At 42.3% G+C, this 22,373-nt stretch overlaps 1 protein-coding gene across 1 annotated transcript in view; it reads right to left on the bottom strand.

Annotated features, from left to right (window-relative positions):
* Positions 1 to 21,690, bottom strand: part of gpr139 (G protein-coupled receptor 139) — an 81,808-nt gene extending 60,118 nt beyond the window's left edge. The window contains exon 1 of the mRNA XM_070901749.1: positions 21,564 to 21,690. Coding sequence (XP_070757850.1) covers positions 21,564 to 21,690 — 127 coding nt within the window. The remainder of the gene's footprint in view (positions 1 to 21,563) is intronic.
* Positions 21,691 to 22,373: the final 683 nt, after the last annotated feature.

Below are 22,373 nucleotides of genomic sequence, written 5' to 3'. Positions count from 1 at the left end.
TGATAAAGTGTGAGTCAGCTGTGGCTCAGTGGGTAGCACTCTTGCCTCTGAGTTAGAAGATTGTGGTTTCAAGTCCCATTCTGGGGACTTAAACATAAAAAAAATTCTAGGCTGACACTGCAGTGCTGAGGGAGTGTTGCACTGTCGGAGGTGCCATCTTTTGGATCAGAAGGAGGCCTCGTCTGCTCTCTTAAGTGATGAGAAAGATTCCATGGCACTATTTCGAAGGAGAGCAGGGGAGTTATCCTCAATCAATGTAACAAAAAAAAATCCAGATTATCACATTGCTGTTTGTGGGAGCTTGCTGTGTACAAATTGGTTGCTGGATTTCCAACATTACAACTGTAACTACACTCTAAAAGTACTTCATTGGCTGTAAAGCACTTTGAGATGTCTGGTGGTTGTAAAAGGTGCTACATAAATCCAAGTCTTTCTTTTTATTTTAAATTACTAATAACTGGGAATCAGATTTATCTGATTATCTTAACTGGTACAGCATTTGTAAATTACACTTGTATATAATAGCTTCAAAAAATATAAAAATTGTGAGAAGTAGAGCAATTAAAATTGGCAGAGAGGTGTGAAGGTTAATCTCTGGGAAAGGAAACAAATATCCTTCTCATCAAAGAAATCCCAGAGACTGAGATATTAAATAACCCGTTAGCAGGACACACAGTTAAAACCAAGGCTTTGCAGTTGGCAGTGAAGTTAAAAAGCCATCTTTAGGAAAAATAAAAATCTGCAGGGATATGGGGAAACAGCAGAGCTGTGGGACTATTTGGACAGCTCTTTCCAAGAGTTGGCACAGGCTGATGGGCTGGATCTCCTCCTTCTGTGCTGTACATTTCTATGATTCTAAGAGCTGGTGCTAGTGACTTTGCAATATCTGAAAACTGTAGGTTGGCGACCTTTTCCTCTGCATTGTCAAGAAAGAAGGTGTTTGCAATGATATCGACTCTTTCATGGCCTCAAGATGTCCCAAAGCACATTATGACCAATTAATGTACTTTTGAAGTGTAGTCACTATTGTTATGTAGGCAAACATGGCAGTCAATGTCCACACAGCAAGGTCTCACAAACAGCAAATTAATAAATGACTAGATAATCTGTTGGTTGAGACAGAGTACTGTCTAGGATAACAAAAGAGTTCCCTGCGCTTATTCAAATAGTGCCATGAAGTCGTTTACATCCACCTAAATCTGTAGATGTTGGTTCAACATCTCATCTGAAATATGGCCTCCACATTTGCAGTGCTCCTTCAGTCATGCACTGGAGTGTCCACCTAGATTATGTGCTGAGGTGCTGCAGTGCAGCGATGGGGAGAACTGTGGTTAGCGTAGCCTTGCAGAAAGGTTTAATTGACAACTTGCAAAACAACGATGAAATATAACTGGGTTAGAATTGGAAAAAATGGCCCTGCAAATCCATGGACTGCAACCCTGGAAGCCTTGCTGTGATTGTACCCACCACCGCTGACCCTGCTGGAGTTTGTAGGGTCAGTAAAAGGGCATGTCATACACATGGGCCAGGCAGGTTGTCTGTGTCAATACAGGTGCACCTCAGACACCTGTGTACCCCATGTTTCTGGAGACACCCGGGAGAGTGCCCTGTATAAGGAGCGCAAACCCAAAATTTTTCAAAAATATTTTTGCCTCACTTTTGGAGGCTTAGGCACTTTCCTGACCTGGCTGCTGGACTTAACCAGTCTTATCTAGCTATATATAGAGTAACACTTGCTGAAATAGGTCTAATTATGAGTATTGTTGAATTTGATCTGCTGATTGATCAATAATCTACTTTTCTATAATCCAACGGTTATGGTTGTGCTGCGTCACGCTGGTGTCTCATAACGTTCCTCCCCTTCTCTCATCGCTGGGCATGTGTGGGCCCGGGACGCTAATCACTCCAGCTCTCTATTTGAACGTGTTAAAAAAGGGGACATGAAACATGGGGGACAAAATTGCCCCTTTTTATAGCCCTGTTAACACCTCTGGGAGGCGTTAACGGCATGCAATGCACTTATCGCCTGGGTGAGGGGGTGATAGTACCTCCCGGGAAATTGCCCCGGAGGTTTTGGGGTGGGGGGGGGCACTTTCCCGGTAGCAGCGTGCCCAGTGATTAGCGTCCCGGGCCCACGCATGCCCAGCGATGAGAGAAGGGGAGGAACGTTGTGAGGCACCAGCGTGACGCAGCACATCCCCGCCGCACTGACATCATCGGCATGACCGTGCCACGCAAACACCGGGGGAATGCTCCGTTACCGCAGGCAACATTTTTTTTTAAAACAAAGATCCAAAATTTCCCTGACGGCGCAAAAAAAAAAAATCACGTTTAGCTAAATGGCCGCGCCAAACCCAGCGCGGGCAATTTCGGCCCCTCAGACTGTGTGAAGCCCCAAACATCCTTATTACATAAAAGCAGTGCATAAGACAGTCTGAAAGGGGAAAAAGCCATCTGCTTCATCAAGCCTATTCTGTTCAATCGGTATAATTTGCATTCTTACCCTAATTTAGTTAATTTCCTGAGAGAGATGTTCATACAAAATTGGAAGACCATTCTCAAAATCTTCCCTGAGCCCCCCTGAACATGAAGCCATGACAATCTTCATTATTCAAACCTTCAAACCTGACCCGTTCCATTCTGCAGGTAACATTTCCATCACCCCTGCCATGTTGGCCATGGTGTTCCATAGTTTATGATCATCCATGTGTATGGTTATCCTCATAAACTTCAATCGCTTTCTTAATCAGATATTCATCAAAGTCTTTTTTAAACAAAATCATTAATCAACAGGCATTGCTTTTAATGTGGCTCAGTTCTACATATCTTTTACTATGCGGAAAAAACAAATGCCTTCTGTCTGCGGTCTCTTTTAAGGTTTGCCAATTTTGCATTCACTCTCTTCATCAATGCGATCAAAGTTTAACTTAAATAACCTGCTTACATCGGCATTATCTAAACCTTTTAGCATTTAAAGACTTCAATCATACCTTTTAAGCTTTGACCTTTTGTTCCCATCCTCGGCCCTCCCGTTGCTTTCTCTGAGTGTATCTGATCATTTATTCATGTCCTGGTGTTGCTTCGTGAAGACTTTATTGCAGTGTATTTGTAATTATGTTTTTGCGGATGTGATATGTTATGTATGTATAATAACTTCTTTAAAACGCACCTGAATCGTGCCTTCCCTCAATCTTTCTTTCAACAATGTAAATTAATTCAATTCTGTGAGCTTATTGTGCTAGTTTAGGCATAGAAATTATGTTGTGGGATATGAACATAGGAACACTTAACATGTCTATATATAACTACTTCCTTTGTTATTTTAACATAGGTGTCAACTGGTTAATGCCTCCACTAAAGAAGTGGAGAAAGGAATTTCATTCAAACACATTTCTATCGTAGTGCCTTGTGAGGTAATTCAAGGCCAATGGCTCGAATTTGAGGAAGGCCTCCGCCTGCCCAAGGGCCACCCAAAGGACTGCTGATGGTCGCCGAGGTACCTGACGGTACTTTGGGTGGGATATTCATGAAGAAGGTCCCTCAAAGGTCGGCGGGCGACTTACACTGCCAATCGGGGCAGCAGCCGACGGGAGCTCCCAATCTCGGCGGCAAAGGTGTTACCGCCCAAGTGCCGCCAAGGATGGAGTCGGGCCCATGGAGAGTCGTAGAGCTGGAAAGAAAAAGCATCAACAAAAAAAAAACATCTGAAGACCTTCAGGACACCCTATCCAGGTAAGTCCCTGTAAATAAATAAATTACAAAAAGTTCACTAACCTTTTTTCAGCATCTACCGTCAGGGACAGACCAGCCTCCAGCCAGCAATCCACCCCCCATTCAGCCGCCGAGTCCCGCTGACTCCTGCCTGCATGAGTATTGCATCTAGGTGGGCGGGAGCTCAGTTGTGCAACTTGGCCGTCCGCTGACGTCTGTGGGTGCTTCCTGGTGGCTCTCCCCTCCCGCCCGCTCCAGGCCAAGCCGAAAGTGGCACTAGGCGGTTCGACCAGAGGAATGTCGGCGGCAGTCGGCGGCAGTGGACGGTAAGTTCATCAATCACTAAAGCAGGTTATCTGGCCATGATCACCTTGCTGTTTGTGGGAGATTGCTGTTTGCAAATTGTCTGCCGCGTTTCCTACACTTCAAAAAGTACTTCATTGGCTGTAAAGCTCTTTGGAACATCCGGTGGTCATGAAACGCGCTATATAAATGCAAATCTTTCTTTAGTCTTCTTCATAAAAAGCTCATTCCAAATTAATCATTGATAACCAAGCCAATTTTTGTTTCCATTTACTAATAGATCTTTCTTCATTATGCACATGCTTTTCATGTTTCCAGCACCAATGTGCATAACCTGCTTTTATATCTACATTAAAATCCATCTGCCGTTTCTTAGCCTAGTCAATTCATTTTTCTTAAGGTCCTTTGAATGCTTTCAGTATTCCTTACACTCGTTACCTGGCCCTGCTGCATATTATCACTGGGAGGGGTCATAGTGAGTGTGTACGTACCAGAAGTACTTTCCCTACGTTACTCATGATTAGTGTACATTGCAGGAAACTGCAGAACTATATCAATCAGTTTCTCCCAGACATAGCAAACCAATTTAACATTACCACTAGATGTCTAATAGTATGCCAACCTTCAAGTTAGTTAACCAATTTACTACTAATTGCACATGCTTTTATCTTCTTTAAAACTCTCAAATGTGGAGATTTATAAAGCACCTTTTGAAAGTTAATTTAAGTTATACACTGGATAGGTCTCATCTGCTAATAATTGCTCCCGAACAAACTTCAGTAATTTTTGTTTTAGAGCCTACTGCTTCAAAAACAAGGCTGACTACCCATGAACGAAAAGAAAGACTTGCATTTATATAGCACCATTTTTGACTCTATGGTATCCCAAAGCGCTTCACAGCCAATGAAGTAGTTTTGAAGTGTAATCACTGTTGTAATGTAGGAAACGCGGCAGTCGATTTGCGCTCCCCCCTCCCCCCACATGCCCCACCCGCTCCTTACCCACCTCCAAATTAAAATTCCGGACAATAAACTGAGGCATTACAGCACCCTCAGGGGTGGTAAGGTGCAATTACAGCAAAGCAAGTTCTCATAAGCAGTTTCCATTATAAATGTGGAATTTATAATGGAAAGAGTTGACATTACACTTAATAACAGGAAGTAAGGCTTTAGAGACAGGAAGTGCATGCAGAAGTAAGAATTTTCAATATATTATAGCTATACTGCTAATGTGGTACCTTTGTTTAAGAAGGGAAAAAGGGATAGGCTGAGTAATTACAGGCCAAATCAGCCTAACCTCAGTGGTGGGAAAATTATTGGAAAAAATCCTGAAAGACAGGATAAATCTACATTTGGAAAGGCAAGGATTAATTAGAGACAGTCAGCACGGATTTGTTAAGGGAAGATCGTGTTTGACTAACCTGATTGAATTTTTTGAGGAGGTAACCAAGAGGGTCGGTGAGGGTAGTGCATTTGATGTAGTATATATGGACTTTAGCAAGGCTTTTGCTAAGGTCCCACATGGTAGAGTGGTCATGAAGGTTAAAGCCCATGGGATACAGGGCAAAGTGGCATGTTGGATCCAAAATTGGCTTGGAGGTAGGAAGCAAAGGCTAATGATTGATGGATGTTTTTGTGACTGGAAGGATATTTCCAGTGGGGTTCCGCAGGGTCCCTTGCTTTTTGGGGTATATATCAATGATATAGATTTGAATATAGGGAATATGATTAAAAAGTTTGCAGACGACACTAAAATTGGCTGTGTGGTTGATAATGAAGAGGAAAGTCATGACCTGCAAGAGGATATCAATCTACTGGTCAGGTGGGCAGAGCAATGGCAAATGGAATTTAATTCAGAAAAATATGAGGTGATGCACTTTGGGAGGGCTAATAAGGAAAGGGTATACACGTTAGGCGGTAGGCCACTTAATAGTGTAGATGAACAAAGGGGTTTGGAGTGCTTGTCCACAGAACTCTTTTTGGTTGGATAACGAAATAAACATTAAATCAAATGCCCCCCAATCTGGGGGACACTCCAAACATTTTTCAAACTGCCCTTTTTTTGTTTTTTTGTTTGTTTTTTTTTTACTTTTTTTTTTTACTTTTTAAAATAAAAATTTTTTGGGCCATAAAATCATTAATTCTACAAGTGCCCCATATAAAAGGGGAGGGGGACACTAAAACTGGCAATGCTTGTCCACAGAACTCTTTTGGGAGGAAACTAAAACATTAATCCTTAAATCGTGTACCCCCCAATCTGGAGGAAACACCAAACATTTACAAGGCCCTTTGTTTTGTGTTTTTTTTTTGTGTTTTTGTTTTTTTAAAGTTTTTTTTGGGCACTAAAATCATATATATTTTTTCTCCAAGTGCCCCCTATAAAAGGGGAGGCAGACACTAAAAACACCGGCAATTAAAACAAATTAAACTTTAAAACATAAAATCAAATTAAAATTTGGTTGCCGGGCGTGATGATGCACTCCAGTCCCTCCGGTGCCCACCTCTCGCGGAAGGCCGCGAGCGTACCAGTAGACACCGCGTACTTCATCTCCAAGGACACCCTGGCGCGGATGTACGCTGCTTGTCCACAGAACTCTTTTGGGAGGAAACAAAAACATTAAATTGTGGCCCCCCAATCTGGGGGACGCACCAAACATTTACAAGGCTCTTTTTTTTGGTGTTTTTTTGTATTTTTTTTTGTGTTTTTTTTTAAAGTTTTTTTTGGGCACTAACATCATATTTTTTCTCCAAGTGCCCCCTATAAAAGAGGAGGGGGACACTAAAAACACTGGCAATTAAAACAAATTAAACTTCAAAACATAAAATAAAATTAAAATTTGGTTGCCGGGCATGATGATGCACTCCAGTCCCTCCGGTGCCCACCTCTCGCGGAAGGCTGCGAGCATACTGGTGGACACCGCGTGCTCCATCTCCAAGGACACCCTGGCGCGGATGTACACTGCTTGTCCACAGATCCCTGAAAGTAGCAGACCAGGTGGATAAGGTGATTAAGAAGGCATACGGAATGCTTGCCTTTATTGGCCGAGGCAGAGAATATAAGAGCAGGGAGGTTATACTTAAATTGTATAATACTTTGGTTAGACCACGGCTGGAGTACTGCATGCAATTCTGGTTGCCATATTATAGGAAGGACGTGATTGCACTAGAGAGGGTGCCGAAGAGATTTACTAGGATGCTGCCTGGAATGGAGAATCATAGTAATGAGGACAGATTGGATAGGCTGGGTTTGTTCTCATTGGAACAGAGGAGGTTGAGAGGAGACCTCATGGAGCTGTACAAAATATTGAGGGGCCTGGACATAGTGGATAGTAAGGGCCTATTTCCATTGGTGGAGGAGTCTATAATGAGGGGATATAGTTTTAAGGTGGTTGGTGCAAGATTTAGAGGGGATTTGAGGGGGGGGGCTTCTTTATGCAGAGGCTTGTGGGGATCTGGAATTTGTTGCCTGGAAGAGTGGTGGATGCAGAAACGCTCACCACTTTTAAGAGATGGTTGGATGGGCATTTAAAGTGCAGTAACCTGCAGGGTTACGGACCTAGAGCTGGTAATTGGGATTAGACTGGATGACCTTTTGTTGGATGGTGCAGATATAATGATAAGTACTGCAAGGAATAGAATACAGCCAGCATGATCTCGTGGACTTGTTTCGATCGCCTGGATGGGTCAGAGAGGAATTTTCCCAGATTTTTTCTCCCTAAGTTGGCCTGGGTATTTATCTGGTTTTTGCCTCTCCCAGGAGATCACATGGTTCCGGTTGGAGTGGAGTGCAGAATGTTTCAGTATAATGGGTGTCGCAGTTGTGTGAGGCGGACTGGTTGGGCTGGGTGCACTTTACCTTTCTGTCATTGTTCATAGGTTTAAATGTAACCTTTAGGGCCGCTGATCAAGGGCCGTGCAGCTCTTTGTCAGCTGGCGCGGGCGCAGTGGGCTGAAATGGCTTGCTTCTGCGCTGTAAATTTCTATGTTTCCATGGGCTATAGCCTCCACTTTTCTTGCCTGCTTAATGCTGACTTTACACCCATTTTATCAAGGAAATGACGTATAACGCCATATAGAGCCCATTTTGGCATAAAATTGAAACTGGCGGGCATTTTTAGGAAACTTATCGCCGAGCATTACTTTCCCCATGTGCTTAATGCTGAGAAAAGATATTACCACCCGCCCACTTTTTTTGTGCGGAATCAGCAGAATGGGCAAATTCAACGCCCATAATATCGCCCAGCGTTACTTTCCTCACGGAATTAACGCCGAGATTCAATATTAACGCCCGCCCACTGTTTTTTGTTGTAAAGAGCATATTTACCCAAACTAGCAGCCATGGAGATCGCCCATCGTCAATTTCACCACCTCGCACACATTTCTCCCACAATATCGCTCGCCCAAAAAACCGCCCACAAAAAGTGGAACTAACCGGAACTAATCACAGCGTTATGGACACCATGTTCTAGATCACATGTCGTGTCCTTTAAAAGGCTGCTGTGCTTCAACCTCGACAGAGTTCGGATATACTCTACAGGTCGTTGGAGTTGATGTGAACATCTCTAAAAACATCTTGACCACACTGTGACCGATTGGAATTGAAGAGGTGTGTTCGTCGGGACATTCCTTGTTTGTATGCAATCGGTGGAAAACAGAGAGCTACTGCAATGGGGCCTGTCCTTTCTGACCCTCTCTTGGTGACCAAATTCATGCAGCAGACTCGACATCGCCGAAGGAATGCTGCACTGCATTATGTGCCCAATGTACGAAGTAACAGACAGATGAGGAGGACCAGACATTACACCCCCCCGCAAATACAAGGAGAAGCATTCTTACTTCAACTTGCTCGACAGCACCTGCCTTCGGAGACTGCGTTTCCACAAAGAGGTTATCACTGAGGTATGCCAGCTGATAAGGGCAGATCCACAGCCTACCAGCACCATCGGTCCTGCACTGTCCATCGAGGTCAAAGTCACCGCGACACTGTCGTTCTACGCCTCGGGTTCTTTTCAGGCCACAGCTGTCGACATTTGCAGACTTTCTCAGCATGCCACACATTGCTGCATTAGACAGGTCACTGAAGACCTATACGCATGCAGGAGGGACTTGATCAGCTTCCCTATGACCAGGGAGGCACAGAATGAGAGGGCTCTAGGATTCTCCAGAATTGCAAACTTCCCCAAGGTGCAGGGAACAATAGACTGTATGCACATCACGATGCGGGCACCTTTTCAGGATGCTGAGGTTTTCAGGAATTGCAAGGGATTCCACTCCCTGAATGTCCAGCTGTTTGTCAACCACCAGCAAATTATACTGGCAGTGAATGCTCAATTTCCGGGCAGCATCCATGATGCGCACATCTTGCGTGAGAGCACTGTATCTGACTTGTTTAACAATGAGCCACAAGGTCAGTACTGGATGCTTGGGGACAAAGGATATGGCCTCGCCACCTGGCTGATGACTCCCCTGCATGACACCCACACCGAGGCCGAGAGGCGATACAACGAGAACCACAGAGCAACTCGCAATATCGTGGAGAAAACCATTGGAGTGCTGAAGCAGCGCTTTAGATGCCTGGACCACTCAGGAGGCGAGCTCCAATACCACCCTGAGCAGGTAGCTCAATTCATGGTAGTCTGCTCCATGCTACACAACTTGGCTATCAGGAGGGGACAAGAATTGCCTGCTGAGTCTGACAGTCCACCTCACCAGAGAGAGGAAGAGGAGGACGAAGAGGCGGACGCTGACATCGGGCCAGACAATCAGGCTGATGCTGAAGCCATGCCCCCGCCCCGCTGTAGACCGCATGAAAGGGGCCATAATGGCATGATAGCTGCAAGAGCCTTAGGTCAGGAGCTCATCAATGAGCACTTTTCCTAAAAGAACGTTGGTGTTATTTGCAAAGCTGACACATTGCTGGGTGTGCAGGTTATACATCAATGGTGGGCATCACCTTGGTGACAGTTAAAGTTTAAGCTGATTGAAGTTAAGTGTGATTATACTCTTTGATGTTAAGGAATCGCCATCATGTCATGGTGCAGCTATCTGAGCCAATGTGCTGCAAGGTTTTGTTAAATAAAAAACATTTAAACCAAACATTAGTCAGAAATCATCAGTATTTCTATTCAAACCAACCCTCCCACCACCCACCCCCCCTCGGTTTCTCCTCCCCACCTCTACCCCTTACCCTTACCCTCCTGACTCCAAGCCACCTGGCTGAGGAGATCCTCAGGCGATGCTTCATTGGGGGTGGGGGGTGTCTGCCGAAGTGCTGCTTGGACAGATACGGAAGAGGACAGTCCTGAGATGGGAGCGTGCTCCGTGCCACAAGCAAGATGTTGCTGCTGGCTCTCATGTGTGGTTGGCAATGGGGGTGCGGCACCTTGGGGTGCAGTGCCGTGCTCTTGGACCACTGGGAGCCCTCTGCGGTCAGTGTTCCTGGCTACCAGCTCCAGGACCTCCTCCATCCCTTCCATTTTATATGTTATTTGTTGGACAAAAACTCAGTGTCAACTATGTTCTTGGTGCTTAGTGGTCTTTTTGCTGCTAGTGAATCTTCGTCGTTCCTCCCACAACAGCCAAACAAGCACACACCACAGCCACACACGCTTTCAGTGCCTCTGAGCTCCCTGTCTCTGTCTCCTCTTCTGCAATGTCATGATGACCCATGACCTCCAGAATCGCGGGAATTGAGCGTTGCCATGCCATTGCTAAGGACGGCCACACTTTACAGCAGAAGGTCAGAAAATTTAACGCCCATTTGATATCGCTCGCGGTAACGCCCATTTTCAAAAATGTAAACTAGGTGTTTTGAGAATGGGCGAGAAACCGGCGATCTGAAAATCCTTTTTTAACGCCCACGCCAGAAATAACGCCCATTTTTGGGCGATAAGCTCAAAAGTGGAGGTTCTAGCCCCATGTTTCTATATTGCTATACGGCTGTATGGTGCATTGTTCCCAAATTACTCTATCTGAGTTCGATTAATTATCAAAAGTGAAACATTTGAGAAAATAAATAGTGAAATTCTTTTGTGAAACTGTTGAAATATTTTGGTCCAAAATTATATGACAAGGTCGGCTTTTGGTCAAGTGACCATGTGGGAGAGTAGTTGACATCTATTTTGAAACCAGAACTTTCCAGTGGTTTAACATCTCCAAACAACATTTGGATGCTCGCGCATTGTTGACATGAGGAATGAGAGTCAGTCAAACTTGTAGCTCAAACAGATTACCATGACAACAGTCTGAGATTGTCACATTTTCCCTGTGGTCATTCAATCTGGTGAAAACAATGAAGGAATCCTGATAAAATACCAAGCTTTGGTGCTTTTCGGTCATTTGAATATGAGGAATCAGCTTTTCAGTTAAATACGGACAGAGATTCTCATACATACAGGAATGCTACAATCACCATTTGCATGAGAATTATTCGAGTTTAGACCAAGGAGTGATTTTTCTGTGACAAACTTTCAGGATATGAATTGAATAACTAGAAAACTTTTCTCTAGATATTGAGAAATAACTGGACTAGATTCTTGGTTTACAGAATACATTCAAAACCCAACAGGGAATTCTGTTGGATGAGTTTCTTGCCCTTAGGACTTGCTTACATTGTGAAGCTTCTGTTCCAGTGACAACCTACTTGAAGTTGCCACTAGAGGTTTATCCTAGTCTAATGGTTCTGTGGCTGCACTTTTTCCTTTTCTGTCTGTTTATGCAAAAATGGCCATGATGCCGCCGAAATTCCTGGAGGTGATGGGGGATGTGTACTCTGCCAGTGTTAGTGTAGCCGAGTGAAATCCCTGCCCATCTTAGACCCAAGCTGGAGACCCTGTCCCCAAGCCCCGGGACACAGTTATATACATGGCTGAGGCAGGCACTTCAAGCCTGCAAGGGTGTATCAGCAGCGTCCATTCTGAACTGTCAGCTAGAAGGTCAGAGAGGCACTATGCTGCTCCGACAGTAGGCCCAGCAAAGCCCCAAAGAAACTTCTGTCTTCACTCTTCTGCTCCCAATGAACTAAGCAGGCCTCTTTTAGAAGGTAACTGTGTTTACGTTTCTCCAGTGAAGGTTTGGAGCTTTTGTTACAGGCTGTAATGAAGGCCAATGGAACACATAAAGGGCAGAATTCCCACGGTAGCCCCGGAGTTCTCCCAGATATGGCCCCTTGACAGAGAGTAAGCTGAGAATCTGTCCACTGCCTCCTTTACTGGAATTTCAAGGGCCACAGAAAATGGGGCAGAATTCCAGAGTAACTAGGTTCTGCCCCAAATTTATGGCATGTAGGTGGAAATTGGACTTTCAACCCTCTCCAGCCCCAGTAATTTCAGGGCCAATGTTTCTGATAAAGGAGAGAACCTGTTCCTGAGATTTCAAATTTAATTGGTACATTACTATCTTTTAATATTTCTCTTTTTGAAACAACTATCTAATTTCCTTTTGAAGAATTTACGGACTCTGCCTCAACAACGGCTGGCATCCTAGAACTAGTCCCAGTGCTTCAGGAACTTGAACCCTTCCCTCCGACAACAGACAATCTAGCCATGCATTTACCTTCATAATCTGTGGCACTTTTTAAGCAAGTTGTTCCCACTTACGTACATCTATTTTGCACAGTTCCACAGTCACTTTTAAGCAGTCTTTATATCTCTTTATCTGCCTACCATGAGATCAATGCACCATAAAAGATCTTCTTCGGGATTCATTCATCAGACATTCGTACCACTTGACCTGACCAGCATGACCATGCCTGCATGATCAGAGCATCTATGTTCGGCATGTCAGCTTTGTTAAGAACTTCAAGTGTCAGGAATCTTGTCTTGCCATCCGATCTTCATCCATCCATGAAGGCACTGCCTACTACGAGGCCCATCAAATTGTCAATACTGAATGTAAACACCAGTTGAGGAAGTCTCGCCTGAAAAATCAGGATCCCAACCTGGTGTTTCTGGGATCCACTGTTCAATCTGTGGACACTCATTTCCGGCAAAAATAAGTGTCATCAGTCAACAACAGAAAACTCACTGCAGAAAATGAGATGATATTTTGGCTATCTTCTTTGATGTCAAAGGATTGAACAAACAAACACCCGGTAGTACTCCTGCGATTACTATCTTTGAGGTCCTGATTGTTAAATCTAATTCCTAGCTCCTGAAACTCTCTTTGCAGAAATCAGAATCATATTCAAACTCTAACACATGCCATGACTTCTGGCTGATCCTCTCCTTTTCTAAGAGCTGCTAAACCTGCTCCATTATGTCTCTTACCCTGGTACCTGGAAGGCAACACACCATTTGTAACTCATGTCTACAGTTACGGGAACAAATGCCTTTACTCCTCTCACTATTGAATCTGCCTCTACCATTGTGTTCTAACTCTATGCTCTCCTCCTTGCTTAACCAGTTGCTCCATGAGGTGTTGCTCGTGGCCTTCTTCCTGAGTCGCTATCCTTGTCTGCACCAGCAGTATCCTGTACTGTAAATCCACCAGACAGCTTCAGACCCCCAGGCATTTCCTGGACTGCCTTTACCTGAGTCCTTCCACCCCTGTGGATGGTTTCCCTTCCTCTGCCTCCCTATTCCTCTCCAGCTCTGTATGTTTCTTAAGCTCAGTAACTTGGAGCTCGAATCGGTCCAGCTGGAGACATTTCTCTTATCTGTGGCTGTCCTGAACACACAGCTTCCAGAAATTCTCACATTCTACACACTCCACACAGCAACGCTTTCCATTTTCCTGCCATAATAAATAGACTCAAAGGATTGGAGCTCAAACAAGATAAAGTAGTTGTGAGCCAAGTACACTTCAGTACCTAACGCCATTTCAGGTGAAACAGCGTGTACTCACTCAGCTGCCTTCTTACTTCCCAGGCCTGTAACAATTGCCTCTTGCTTGTAAAGACTACTTCAATCCTTTCAAACCAGCACAGTCAACTTACACACACTTACTTGTGATGTCTTGCTGATGTAGACCCACTCTTTTTCAGTGGTGAACTCTTGTTCAGGCCGAACTCATAGCCCTACCTTGTCTCAGCAATAACCGACTGTCAGTTACAGTGCATCAGCCTCTTGCAAGCAAAGTCGTATTATATGTCTACAAAAATCTAATTGATGACTTACTCAGGAATTAATTCTGCTCTCTTTATGCACACGTTAAACTGAAGGAATGACAATCATATAATGGAATTAACTTGATAGTTAAATTATTTAATTTTAAAACCAGTCCACACATTGCACAGCCTCAGTGACATCAGCATATGTACAACACTCCTGTTTCAGGCCAAATCTATTCCTTAACCTCGCTCAGCAAAAGCTCCCTTGGTCAGCACCTCAGTCAGTCAGCCTCTCACAGCTCTTGACTGGATACTTTTCGGAGAACTTTTCTAATCAGAAAAATGTGTGCATTGCTTGTACATAGTCCAGGCATATCCGGATTTTGTTTGCTAACCAGTTTTTGGCCTAAGAACAAAAATTATTCACTAAAGAAGTGAAGAAAAATATATTTTTTAATTAAGACAATGCAAAAGTCAATTAAATGTGCTCCTATTTTTACATAGCAACAACAACTTAGTTGCATTACTGCCTGGGTTGTTTCGGTAACTTTAAACTGATTATAGTGGAGTTTTTGGTGGCATCGGCGGTACTGGAAACTGCCAGAGAGCCCGAGTGAGGTCACCTCAACAGAACCATCTTGTTAGCTGTTGACATCCTCATGGGTCAGATAGCAGGTGGTAGATCTGCGCCAGCAGGTTGAATGAAGCACCATGCTGTTCAGATGGAAAAAGTCTGCCTACATACTTGTATGCAGAGTAGCAAAGTTATTGTGCAAAAGGGGGTTATTCTGCATAACCTGTGTTATGCTTTGGATACCCAGAATTAGCAGGATAAGTTACACAATTGTCTCCGGGCGATATGGGCACCTGAGGGTGTTAAATGTGACTTGAGTAGTTGACATGACCCTCTTGTGGTTGGATCTGTGGGGGAGGGGGTTGGGGGGTGGGGTGGGAGGTCCTCTTTCTTTGACGATGGCTCTTTGGAGATTGCTGAAAGCAAACAGTCATCTTTTAGACTGTGTCTTCAGTTGTATTGGTTCTATCAGATGACAGACTGGAAACCAAAGTGTCTTCAACATCTTCTTCTTGTTCAACTCTATGATGCTGGCTTGCTAGATGTCTCCTAATATAGATTCTTCTGTGTGGGTATAATATAACAGCTGTAATATATTTCATTTTAAGTTCAGACAATTAAATAGAATCATTACCAGTTATGCCTGCTAGCAGGGCAATGGACTAGATAAAATGTCTGGATAATTTGGCATAAGTTAATGGAGACACATTTCTATATGAATGTATTTTTTCATGTTATTACAATACTAATTTAATCTTATTGTGCATATACATCTTTTTTTTTGAATTACCTTAGTTAGATTTCTATCTCCTTCACAATGAATAGCTGTGCAATTTCCGCTCGGCTGATGACAACATTTATCTTTTGACCAGATGCTCTCTTTTGTTAACATGTCTTTAGCTATATCTTCATGTGATCTTCTCCCTTGTAGCATGCTCCATGTCATTGTGAAGCTTTTTCTTACTCTCCTGCTTTCCGCTTTAGGACAGAAATATTATTAATGTTTTTGCCTAAGCAATTCCCTCACAAGTAGGTCAAGACCCGTCACATTGTACCACAACTTCCTTGTGGCTGGTATTTTATTTACAATTGTCCCATCTTAAGAACATAAGAAATAGGAGCAGGAGTAGGCCATGCAGCCCCTTGAGCCCGTTCCACCATTTAATATGATCATGGCTGATCATCGAGCTCAACTCTACTTTCCCGCCTGATCTCCATATCTCTTTGATTCCCCTAGACTCCAAAAATCTATCTATCTCAGCTTGAATATATTCAGAGACTCAGCATCCACAGCCCTCTGGGGTGGAGAATTCCAAAGATTCACAACCCTCTCAGTGAAGAAACGCCTCCTCATCTCTGTCTTAAATGCCTATCCCTTATCCTGAGACTGTGCTCCCTAGTTCTAGACAGTCCAGCCAGGGGAAACAACCTCTCAGCATCTACCCTGTCAATCTCCTTCAGAATCTTGTATATTTCAATGAGATCATCTCTCATTTTTCTAAACTCCAGAGAGTATAGGCCCATTCTTCACAATCTGTCATCATAAGACAGCCCTCTCATCCCAGGAATTAATCTAGTGAACCTCCGTTGTACCGGATCCAGCAGAATCAAGTCATTGCTAAGGGCCAAGTAGGTCATTTAATTTGTTAAGCTGATTAATTTATAGGATTAGAGTTTGCATTTGGTTGGGGAATTTAAGTTATCAACAACACTAATAAAACACTTGCAAAAATTAGAAAATTGCAGATCAGCAGCTGCCTTATTTTTCACTCAGATACCCCGATGTCTGCCCATTGGGGACCAGAAGTGTGTAGTGGGAATATTCCCAAAACCCATGCTAAGTAATTGATACTATAATAAAAGGGTATTCCTTTCAAGATTGATGCAAATTACTATTCCTTGCCCCATCACTTGTGCCCATTCTACGATTATTTAGTTAATTATAGAAAAAAAATCTAAGATTTTCTAATTAAATTCCTTGAGTTGGATTAGGCTTCCTTAACAGAACCATTAAAATACCGAGTTTAATAATTAAATTTAAATCAACAAACTTTCAGTGAGGAATCTGGCTAGAAAATGTGCTTTGTTTGTGAACCACTTCTTTAAGTAGTTGTAAAAATATTCAGCCATCATGAGCCATAAATGTTTTGCTATTTTGAAAGCAATTTTATTTTAATTAAAAGCTGATGTGAAAAATTAAAAATAGAGTAATGTTTTATCTTTGAACAATAGTTGCAGGTTCCTGTGGTGAGTCACCAATGTGGGTCAGTCATCAGATACAGTTGTGAGCAGAGGCAAGGTGTGTAGCTAATTAAAATAAAAGAAAATCAGTTTGAGAGCACACTCGAGTGCTCATTACTGGCTGGGGACAGAGTGGCATTTGCAGATGCTTCGGAGGTGCGTGCAGTCTGTCCTTTGGACTGGAATCCAAGCTGCCTGATCTGGGAGACTACAAAAACTGGAGAAAATGAGGAATAAAATAAACTGAATTAAAATCATTTTGTATTCGATTTTCAAATATTATTCTTGTCACAAGAAAGAGTGAACACAAAAAATGTGGAACCTCGATAAGGATAAACTTTCATCAATCTGTGGTGGAAAACTACCCAATTAATTTAATTGTGATGTATGCTTTATGATGCCAGCAGTTTAGGGGAAGGGGCAAATGTTCACTTTGGAGGATTAGAAAGCCATCGATACTTTGTATTTGATGTCAAGGCGACAAGGCAAGTTGAACCTTCTCATTCTTTCCCCAGTGGCTGTGGACTGTTACAGCACAATTTCAATAACCTTATAAGCTGCCTCTTCTCAGTAACAAATAACGAGTAAACAAACATAAAATACTGTGGAAATCTGAAATAAAAATAGAAAATGCTGGAAACTCTCAGCAACTCAGGCAGCACCTGTGGCAAGGGAACCAGAGCTAATGTTTCAGGTCGATAACCTTTGGCCAGAACTGCAAGATGTTAGAGATGAACAGCATTTATACAAGTGCAGAGCCAGGGGAAAGGTGGGTTAGGTGGGGAGGGGTAGGGTTAAGAAAAGAACAAAAGGGAGAGGTCTGTGGCAGGGTAGATTTCTGGCCTTAACATTGAGTTTAACAACTTTAGATGTTAACCGCTGCTCCCATTTCCTCTCAGACAGCAGGTGTGGCAATGGAGGACGGCTGCAGCAGAACCACTGGGAGTGGCGGAGGTGTGGGCTTGTCATTGTACTGGGGATCCCCTATCGGTACATGGCTGGCAGGATGGTCCGCACCCCTTGGGGCTACCCATCTTCCTCCGTCACATGGGAGCCTTCTCCTCTTTGCCAGATTTTCCATGTTTCCCTTCTCCTTCTGCTATTCTGCTAGAACCATGTACACCTCCTCTGGACCCATCTTATGTTTCCATACTGGTTCCATTATCACCTCATTTTGCCTTGTGCTATCATCACTGTTGTTATTTAATCACACCAGCCCTCCACCCGATCACAGACCTCTTCCTTTTGTTTTTCTGCTGCTGCCTTTCCCCTGGTTCAACACTTGCACAAAAGCTGCTCATCTCTAACATCGTCCAGTTCTGATGAAAGGTCATTGACCTGAAACATTAACAACTAAAACAGTTTATTTCTCATTGATGGAACAATGATTCTGACCCAGTCAAATGGCAGAAAGTGAATGATACTTTCAGTTTTCAAAAACTGATTGCTGCATTATCCAGGAAGAAATTATTTTTTGTCAGTCAGTGGCTCAATTGGTAGCACCTTTGCCTTCAAGTTCCACTCCAGGGACTTGAGCATAGAAATCTAGGCTGACACTCCTGTGCGGTGCTGAGGGAGTGCTGCACTGTCGGAGGTGTCATCTTTTGGATGCGACGTTAAACCAAGGCCCAGTCTGCTCTCTCAGGTGGACCTAAAATATCCCATGGCACTACTTCAAAGAAGAGCAGGGGAGTTATCCCTAGTGTTCTGGCCAATATTTATCTCTCAATCAACATTACCAAAACAGATTATCTGGTCATTATCACATTGCTGTTTGATGGGAGCTTGCTGTGCACAAATTGACTCTGCATTTCCCACATTACAGCAGTAAGCTACAAAAAGTAGTTCATTGGTTGTAATGTCCAGTGATCGTGAATGGCACTATATAAATGCAGTATATCTTTTCTTTTTTATTTAAATCCTGACCAATCTGTATACATAATTCAATTTTAAACCCTTTTTTATGTATATCAAAATAAAGCAGCTATACACATTTAAAAACAGTTGCGTGCAATATGCCTTTTTGGCCTTGGAAAAGCTTTGAAAAGTAACTTTTGCTTGTATTTTGATGAGGGCACTGAAATGTATCTCATTGCTTGTGGTGGGACACACATCCTTGTTTGTTCAAAATATGACTGAAAATAAGTAGATTCTTATGGAAAAACACAACATAATTTTCAATTTCCCACATGCTGTCTTAGGACATTTATATATCAATGTGTTGACCCATCTCAACGACATATTTTACACAATCAAAAAGCTTTTTTAAAAATAATTTCATTTAAATAATAATTTAATTTTACCTAATGGGTTTGTCCAGCAAAAATGAAGATCTTTTCATTGTAATTAAAAATAAGCTCAGTTAAATAATCTGACAGAAACTCCAATCTGTTAGCATTCCTGAAACTGCATGTACCAAACTGCAGTTAAGGTTGATTTTAACTTCCACCGCCTGGTGGAAATGGGACAGTATCAGTTCAAATCGGTGGTGCCTTCGTTCCTGTTCACTTACCACCCACCATCATATTGCCTGTAGAGCTTTCATGGGCGGCTGAGATGGAGCCTCAGGAATCCATGTAAATCAGGGTCCTATGATGTACACAGGACATCCAGTACGATTTTAACAACCGACCGAGCGGAACATGTGCCTTGCTACAATCTGCTGTAAAACTTGGTGGTCAGGAGGGGGAGGTAAATGCTGAGTTTATTTTTGTGGGGCCACTTTTGGCTGCTACAAGAATAATGTGGACCATTACCGCTCTGGACTCCCGTTGCCACTCTCGTGATTGCACCTCCCCTCTTTTTGAATTTTGCCAGTTGGGAGCAAGACACTTTGACGCATGCATGTTAATGATGCCAGGCACTCAGAATGGATCTCGCCTCCCACTGTAGGTAGAGAATCATAGAATAGTACAACACAGAAGGAGGCATTCAGCTATCGCATCTGCGCTGCCTCTTTCGAAGAGCAATCCAGTTTGTTTCACTTGCCCGCTCTTTCCCCATATCCCTGCAAATTTTTCACCTTCATGTACTTACCCAATACTTTTTGAATGCAACTATTGAATCTGCATCCACCACTCTTTCAGGCAGTGCATTCCAAATCCTAACCACTTGTTACGTAAGAGGGTTTCCCTCATGTTACCTCTGGTTCTTTTGCCAATCACCTTAAATCTGTGCCCTCAGGTTATCAACCCTTCAGCCATTGAGAACACTCTCTCTACATTGCAACAGTGACTGCATTCCAAATGTACTTCATTGGCTGTAAAGCGCTTTGAGACGTCTAGTGGTTGTGAAAGACGCTATATAAATGCAAGTCTTTCTTTTTTTAGTTATTCTATCTAAACCCTTCATGATTGTAGACACCTCTATCAAATCTTCTCTTAGCCTTCTCTGCTTTAAGGAGGACAACCCCAAATTCTCCAGTCTATCATATTCTGCCCCCGATTTATCATTTTTAAGTATGAACAATCTTTATTTTCTGAAAAATCAATGAATTACAACACTGTTTTAATTTAATGAATTGCTTTCATTTTTACACTGAACCTCTGAAAATATGCAGTTTTACGTTCAATAAAGCCAGAAAAGTTTTCCTATTATGACATTCTATGTGATGAAATAAACATTTGAATGAATAAAATGACTTGAAGAATTTAAATAATACTAATTTAACATTTTAACTTTGCTATTTACTAATGAAAAGGTTAGATGAATTGATTATATCACACTCAAATTGCTGCGATCAGCGATATGTGTCAGTTCCCTGCCTGATGGATACTGGAATTATTAAAACCTTTCTCTGCTCTGCCCTGATTGCCACCTATACCATAAATTACTTTTATATCTGCTATTATTCATGCACAAAGACAGGGACTTGTATTCCTTAAAAACAAGTCTAACATTGATATATATATAGATTTTTTTATTAACAACTAGTGGCATATTCTGTAACTATATTAAATAAATTGTAGATACATGATTATTATTCTACCTGTGTCTACCATTTCAAAATAGTTGTAAGTACCTATGTACTATCTTCAATATGTCAAATGTCCATTCTGATATTAGAAATAAAAAATGCATCAGAACAAAATCAGCAACAGAAATTTAAATCATGCTATCCGCCCGGATCATTATATATAAATAAAAGAGGAAAATTGCTATGCCTTCTTTCAGTTAAAGATATTATTTAACTTTACAGATTGGAGAGCTCACATTTGGAAATGATGCACCGATGACGGACTTTTGATTTTGGGAGCCCCACAAGGAAAACATAGTGACCTTATAATGCTTCTTCTCCTACTTCATTTTCTTTTAAATTAACCATTCATTAATCAGATTAGCATTAAGTAAAAATAAGGTGATTATTTTTTCCGAACATTTTGTAAATATATTGTGTCTCAAATGAATCATGTCTAATTCAAATACACGGTGTTTGTACATTGGAAAAAATATTTTAGATAGCAATTGACAAAACATGTTTCAGACACATCTTTTAGATGTACAGACCATTAGATAAACAAATGCAAGTTTCTTATTATAAGATAATGAGTTTATCATTTCTTTTACTATTTCATTAACTATATCTAACAAAACTATAATTCAAATAAATGGCAAAACAGCATTACAGTTTGAAGTACGAAGCTTCTTTTGCAGAGCTGCTCTTATGCAGATAAAAATGTGCACTCACCTGGCAAACCTAAGCACAGAAGGAGACTGTAGTAGATAACACGTACATATCCTAAACCACATCCGTACTGCTTTCCATCATGGGAGAGTAGAGTACTGTTGGTGGTGAAAATGTGATTGTGCTCCATGGACTTTTCTTGTCAGCTGGCTCAGTCTAAAGAAGAGTATAGACAATGAATGCCGGCACTTTCACTGAGGTTCTGTATCCAGTCTCAACCTCGATCTTTCAGCACATGTTTATCGCTGGATTCTTCCACCTGCTGCTTGCTGCTAAGCTGGCATAATTAGGAGAAAGTGCAACGCTTTATCTGCCTCGCTCTTAAGGGAACTGCACTGAAGTGTCATTAAAGTAGGTAAATTAATACATTAAAATTTGATGATGTATGGTCACCTCTATTGGTTGCATCTCTGAAGAGTATAATTCAAGCAGTGCAAAAGCAGTACCTCATATGAACTGGATTGCTGCTTACTGAGCTACACAGTACAGTAATTGGAATACAGCGTGTGGTTTAAAAACAGTTCATTCTTTTCCTTTGCTGCTACGGCTGCTTTTATCTAAAGCACTTACCTTAAGGCAGAGCAGTCAGTACTAAATGCTGCTTTATAAGAAAATAACCATTTTGCCTTAAAACAAGGGAAATGGGATCAATCTTTCGAAGATAGTAAGGGCTATTATACGTTGCCTACAGACAACAGTAGAGTTCTGTCAAGTGTCATTCTCAGTGTATCTTGCCTAACCACGTGATAAATGGTTTGAGAATGGTGAGCATGAAAGATTAGAATGACGTACCACAGAGGCACGTTGCAGCTG

The sequence above is a fragment of the Pristiophorus japonicus genome, chromosome 15, assembly GCF_044704955.1.
Source record: "Pristiophorus japonicus isolate sPriJap1 chromosome 15, sPriJap1.hap1, whole genome shotgun sequence".
Classification (NCBI taxonomy): Eukaryota; Metazoa; Chordata; class Chondrichthyes; family Pristiophoridae; genus Pristiophorus; species Pristiophorus japonicus.
This window is presented reverse-complemented; position numbering and strand designations above follow the sequence as displayed.